At 39.7% G+C, this 6,998-nt stretch overlaps 1 protein-coding gene across 1 annotated transcript; it reads right to left on the bottom strand.

Annotated features, from left to right (window-relative positions):
- Positions 1 to 2,180: 2,180 nt before the first annotated feature.
- LOC102437084 (zinc finger protein 14-like) lies at positions 2,181 to 6,498 on the bottom strand. The gene is given in 6 exon segments (XM_023749164.1): positions 2,181 to 2,455; positions 2,975 to 2,976; positions 3,135 to 4,059; positions 4,138 to 4,673; positions 5,911 to 5,983; positions 6,395 to 6,498. Coding segments are annotated over 6 exon segments (1,797 nt in total). The 5' UTR covers positions 6,483 to 6,498; the 3' UTR covers positions 2,181 to 2,282.
- Positions 6,499 to 6,998: the final 500 nt, after the last annotated feature.

Here is a 6,998-nt window from a genome sequence, read left to right as displayed (position 1 = left end):
ACAAAACACCATAACATTTCTTAGCATAAGAGTGGTTGGGAAACAGTTAATATTTCATTAAAAATTACTGAAGCACTGCCCTAGATGGTTTTGCTCAGTGGATAGAGCAAGAGCCTGCAAACTGAAGGATCGGGGGTTGATTCTGGTCAAGGGTACATGCCTGGGTTCCAGGCTTGATCCCCAGTAGAGGGTGTGCAGGAGGAAGCTGATCAATGATTCTCAACATTGATGTTTCCATCTCTCTCTCCCTATCCCTTGCTCTCTGAAATCAATAAAAACATTTTTTTAAAAAATTACAGATGCATTTATTAGGAAAAAAGGCACATAACTTTAATCATATACAACCAAAGATAACTGAAAACATTGAGAGATTAGGCTCAGCTCTGAGTGACAGCACACATCAGAGTCGGCCTGAAATGAGGGAAGTGCCGATTCTCACATGGCTCAGCCCTTACTGCAATCACAAACTGTCACGTGGCTCCTAGGCACTGCACCACTGCAGCTGTCACAGTGGGATCTGAATCACAGTCAGTAGTAGAACCAACAGGACAAGATGATTACTAGTCAAATTAGATCTCATGCAAATGCAATCTAGAGAACAGTGCATACCTTTCAGAAAACGGCCTCAACCATGACAGTCTACGTTTACCTGTTGGACATCTATGGGCTTGCAGGAAAAGCCAACCTATGCTGGGTCTTTAATGTTGAATTCTGAACAACTGTAAGCTTACTTACAACTGACATCAAGGGAAATGAAGCAGTGGCTGGCTGTTTTGAGGAAAGTGTTGGCTGGCAGGGTAAAGATTGAGAAAAACAAACTGAAATATTCTCTTCTTAATGTGAACTCCATAGCACAATTCCCAGCGAAAAGCCACACACACACACACACACACACACACACACACACACACACGAAAAGAATACACAGGGGTACTCTACAGTGAACAGTAAATATGCATGAATATATGGCAATACTTCTTGACTAAAATAGTGAATTTCAAGTGCTATTGAAAAATTAAAAAAGAATATATATGTGTGTAGGGCCGATTCATTCAATTCCTGTCAGGGCACATGGCAAGACAACACATCGATGTTTCCCTCTACTTCTCTCTGCCTTCCTCACTCTAAAGCATCAATTTAAAGAAACTAACAAAAATAAGAATGAGTACTGATAATGACCAAATATGTCAAAAGTTTATAGAACTTCTTTAATGCTGTGAGTTTTGGGGAGTATATGACTTAATTTTCAACAAGCTTACATGTACCAGTTAGATACACTAACAGAATTTCCTACTAGTGCAGTTTTCTAGCTACTCTGAAAGTATTTGTGAAAACTTTAAAGTTTTTTGTTGTTGTCAATCATACAGTATACATTCTCACATGGTATTGTAGGGATATGAGGCCACATGAAGGTTTTCCTACATTTTTACATTCAATACAACTCTCCACTTTGAGTTTTTTTCATGATCTTTCCAAGGAAAAGAGACAGCTGAAGGCTTTACCACCTTCACTCTATGTATACACTATTTCTCCAGGTGCATTCTCACATGTCCAAGAGAGGCTCTCCCAAATTCCTATGTTCATACAGTTATTCTTGGGTGTGAGTCCCTCCATGATTTTGTAAAGAACTAGGATGGCCAAAGGCTCTTCTACCATGTTCACATGACAGGGCTTCTCTTCAGTGAGTTCTGTCATCCTTTACAATGAACTGGAAGAAATGAATGCTTTCTAAACCTCTTACATTTCTAGGGGTCCATCCCCAATATGGATAATCATGCATGATAGCACAGCTGAGAGATAAATGAAGGCTCTTTGTTATTCTTTTTTAAAAAAAATATTTTATTGATTTTTTACAGAGAGGAAGGGAGAGGGATAGAGAGTTAGAAACATCAATGAGCGAGAAACATCGATCAGCTGCCTCCTGCACACGCCCTACTGGGGATGTGCCCGCAGCCAAGGTACATGCCCTTGACCGGAATCGAACCTGGGACCCTTCAGTCTGCAGCCAAACTGGTCAGGGCTCTTTGTTATTCTTTACATTAACAGTGTTTATCAATAGATTTTGCTTCCACATGTCTGTAAAAACTAGTTGGGAAGCTGAAGGGTTTACCACATTCCTTAAATTAATATGGTTTTTCTCCATTATGAGAATTTTTGTTAATTTGAAAGGATCTGGGATGACTATAGGCTATCCCACATTGCTTGCATTCATAGGGTTTCTTCCCAGTATACATTTCATGACATCTTAGAGAAAAGAGATGGCAAAAGGTTTATCTCATTCCTTATTCATGAGGCTTTTTTTCATCATGACTTCTTTTATGTCTACCAAGATGTGTGACACAACAGAAGATTTTCCCACATTGCTTACATTCGTAAGGTTTTTCCCTAGTATGTGTTCTTCCATGCTTTCTAAGAGACTTGTAGAAACTGAAAGTTTTACCAAATTCCTTACATTCTTAAAGCTATTCTCCACTGTGTGTGTTTTCATGTCTGGGAGCGTGAGGGAGGTAAACATCAATAATGTTGTCTTTCTCTCTGACTTCCACTCTCTCAATGGAAAAATATCCTCAGGTGAGGCTAAAAAAAAAAGAAAAAAAAGAATTAGCCCTGACCAGTTTGGCTCAGTGGATAGAGCATCGGCCTGTGGACTGAAGGGTCCCAGGTTCAATTCCAGTCAAGGGCACGTACCTTGGTTGCGGGCACATCCCCAGTGCGGGGTGTGCAGGAGGCAGCTAATCAATGTTTCTTTAAAAAAAAAAAAAATATATATATATATATACATATATAATTGATTTTTTACAGAGAGGAAGGGAGAGGGATAGAGAGAAACATCGATGAGAGAGAAACATCGATCAGCCGCCTCCTGCACACTCCGCACTGGGTATGTGCCCACAACCAAGGTACATGCCCTTGACCGGAATCGAACCCGGGACCCCTGAGTCAACAGGCCAACGCTCTATCCACTAAGCCAAACCAGTTGGGGCTAATCGATGTTTCTAACTTTTTATCCATCTCCCTTCCTCTCTGTAAAAAATCAATAAAATATTTTTTTTTTAAAAGAATTAGGATGGTCAAAGCTTTTGTACTATCTTTACACAGTAGGGCTTCTTTTCAGTGTTAGTTCTTTCATTCATTATGATTTCTCTCCACAATGAAAGTTTTTGTGAATTTGAAGGGAACTGGGATGAATAAAGGCTTTCTTCCATTACTTACATTGATAGGGTTTTTCCTTATTATGAGTTCTTTCATGACGTTGAAGGGAAGTTGGATAAGAGAAAGCTTTACCACAATGACTACATTCATAAGGTTTTTCCCCAGTATGAATACTTTCATGAAGTCGGAGGTGATATTGATCAGGGAATGTTTTACCACATTCCTTACATTCATGAGGCTTCTTTCCGGCATGACTTCTTTTATGTTTTCCCAGAGAGCTGAGCCAACTGAAGACTTTCCCACATTGCTTACATTCATAGGGTTTCGTCCCAGTATGAGTATTTTCATGATTTCTAAGGGAATAGTGATGATGGAATGTTTTACCACATTCCTTACATTCATGAGGCTTCTTTTCTTCATGGCTTATTTTATGAATTGCAAGAGAGCTGCTGGAACTGAAGGCTTTTCCACATTGCTTACATTCATAGGGTTTTTCCCCAGTATGAGTTCTTTTATGATATTGGAGGGAAGTTGAATAAGAGAAAACTTTACCACATACCTTACATTCATAGGGTTTTTCCCCAGTATGAGTTCTTTCATGATCTCGGAGAGAAGATTGATAATAGAAACCTTTACCACAATGCTTACAGTCATAGCATTTTACCCCGGTATGAGTTATTTCATGACGTTGGAGGGCAACTAGAGAATAGAAACCTTTGCCACACTGCTTACATTCATAAGGTTTTTCCCCACTATGGGTCCTTTCATGATCTCTAAGAGAGTAGCGACGAAGAAATGTTTTACCACATTCCTTACATTCATGAGGCTTCTTTTCGGCATGACTTCTTTTATGTTTTCTAAGAGAACTGAGCCAACTGAAGACTTTCCCACATTGCTTACATTCATGTTTCTCGCCAGTATGTGTTCTTTCAGGATTTCTAAGAGAAGTGGAACTGGAAGCTTTACCAGATTTCTGATATTGATAGGGTTTTTCTGCAGTGTGTGTTCTTTCATTTTCTCCAGAGTACTTGGGAGAATGGAAAGCTTTGTCACGTTGCTTACTTTGATATGGTTTCTCTCCACTATGAGTGTTTTTGTGAAGTTTAAAGTAACTGAGACGACTAAAGACTTTCCCACATTGCTTACACTCATACCATTTCCCAGCAATATGCGCTCTTTCATGAATTCTAAGGGAAGCTGAATAGTGGAAAGCTTTCCCACTGGGGCTGCCTTCATGGCTTTGAATATGTTGATGATGCTTGAAAGCTTTCTCAGGTTCCTTACATTTATAAGGGCTTTCTTCATATTCTTGACACAGGTATAGTTTGGGTCCAATGTGAGAACTCAAGTGGCTATTCAAGGATAAATAATGCATGAAGATTTGCCTACACAACTTGGATTTAGGTTGTTTTATTTCAGTAGGAGTTTCCTTCTTTTCATTATGATTTGGAATCTGGCTGAAGTTTTCTCTGCATTGACTACCATCCTTCCTTGTACAGAGTCTCTCTACCATATGACTGCTGTATAAATCAGAAGCATATTATTAATACTCTGTTAACCATTTAATATTGATTAATAGCATGACAATGACATTTTTACCATTTTCAGAGAAAGGGTGGAGTTTCTGTACATTCCAATTTTTGAAAGTGTATATCCTAAAACCTCTGAAATAGACTGGATCATAGATATTACGAAAATACTTACAGTCATTAATGGTACTTCTGTATATTGTTTTCAAGTGTAGATATTTTTTATACACTAATCATATAGCTCATATTTAAAAAAAACATTTGATGAGATTATTCAAAGAACCAACAAATTTAAAACAGAGCCGATATAATTGGATTACCTGTTTTTAAGATTCTGTTTCGGACCGGGCCCATATGGCTCAATGGGTCAGCATGGACCCATGCACCAGGGGGTTGCTGGTTCAATTCCCCAAAAGGCAACATGGCAAGACTTCAGACTTATTAACCCCAGTATAGGCATGCAGGAGGCAGCCAATCAATTTTTCTATTTCTCCCTCTCACCTCCACACACCAAAATCAATAAAAACATATTTCCGCACCAACGGAGAGGCTCATTGATTGAGAGCTGACCTCTGAACTAGGAGGTCACAGTTCAATTCCTGTTCAGAGCATATGCCCAGGTTCTGGACTGGATTCCAAGTGTGGGGCATGCAGGAGGAGCCATCAATAATCTTTCTCATCATCGATATTTCGCTCTCTTTTTCCCTATCCATAGCTCTCTGAAGAAAAAAAAAAGCCCTATGTAATAAAAGCCTAATATGGTAAGTGTCCAGTCGTCCGGTCTGCCATTCAACCAGTCAAAGCATAATATGCTAATGATATACTAAGGCCACTCAACCACTCGCTATGATATGCAGTGACCACCAGGGGGCAGACGCTCAACGCAGGAGCTGCCCCCAGGTGGTAAGTGCGCTCCCACAGCAGGAGTACTGCTCAGGCTGAAGCCAGGTTCATGACTTATGAGCACAGTGGCTGTGGCTAGGGCCTCTCCCGCTTCTGTGGCAGCGCTAAGGAGCAGTGAGGCAAGTGGTAAGGAGTGAGCAGGCGGGTGGTTAGGGGCAAGGGATCCAGATTGCAGGAGAGTTCAGGTAGAGGGGAGGGGCTCCCCCCCACCCCCACCCCAACTCATGCACAAATTTCATGCATCAGGCCTCTATAAATATATAAAAATAAATTTTGGGGAAAAAAACAGATGCTCTTAATGCTTTCTCATGTCAATGTGACTCACCTAAGATTCATCCCATGATTTTCATACTGATCTTCACTGTGATGGTCTTCACATTTTTCTTCTAAAATACATGCTGGAAAAAGCATTATAAACTATTAAAGAATATAAAAAATGGTTAGGTTTTAAGTACACAATGAGCTGTGATCATTCCTAGTTTAATTACCAATGTATTCCCTTTCCATATTTCAGTTTCTGAAACAGCATTAATGAGCAAGCAACACTAGTTTTCTAATTGACTAAGTAAGTAACAAGTTGTTGCCAGCCAGAGTCACACTGTGGTTGACTCTCAACCTATGAACCAGGAGGTCACAGGTCAATTCCCAGTAGGACCGGTTTGCAGGCTAGATCCCGAGTGTGAGGCGCGCAGGAGGTACCCAATCAGTGATTCTCTCTCATCATTGATTTTTCTCTCGTTCTCTCCCAACTCCTTCCTCTCTAAAATAATTTAAAAGGTATTTTAAAAACAAGAATTTGTCATAACTACCTACTGATGCCAACTTCCAGAAGGTTTCCAGCATCACATCTGTGTAGAGTTTCTTCTGGGTCAGATCCAGGAAAGCCCACTCCTCCATGGTGAACTCCACATTAACATCCTTAAAGGCCACTGAGTCCTAAAACATCCCACATATGCATATAGGAGAATGTGTGAGACATTCAGCACTGGGGATTTATATACAAGAAGTTCACATAGGCCACGTGGTCCCCAACATTCAGTGTATGATTTTATTGTAAGACTATTGACTATTGTTAATTTGCTACACTCATTTCCTCAAGAACACATAGAGTTTATTGATATGATTTTACTGTGATCACTTCAAGTCTTCATTGCTCTGAAACGTCAGGGTAAAGAGCACTTCGAACAACTTCTATATTAATAAATTAAAATACTTCTATTTTATGAGAAAAGTCATCTCTATTATCACCACCAGCAGTCCATGAAACATACTGTCATATCTACATAAAATTTCAATGACTATGAATACAATAAAGGCCTGGTAGCCTTTCTATTCTCATCACCAAACAGGAAAGGCCAAGCGGTGAATGGAAATTCAAGTTGGAACAAAATGTATTTGGCCATATTGTCCTGA

The sequence above is a fragment of the Myotis lucifugus genome, unplaced genomic scaffold (genome assembly GCF_000147115.1).
Source record: "Myotis lucifugus unplaced genomic scaffold, Myoluc2.0 scaffold_3344, whole genome shotgun sequence".
NCBI lineage: Eukaryota > Metazoa > Chordata > Mammalia > Chiroptera > Vespertilionidae > Myotis > Myotis lucifugus.
This window is presented reverse-complemented; position numbering and strand designations above follow the sequence as displayed.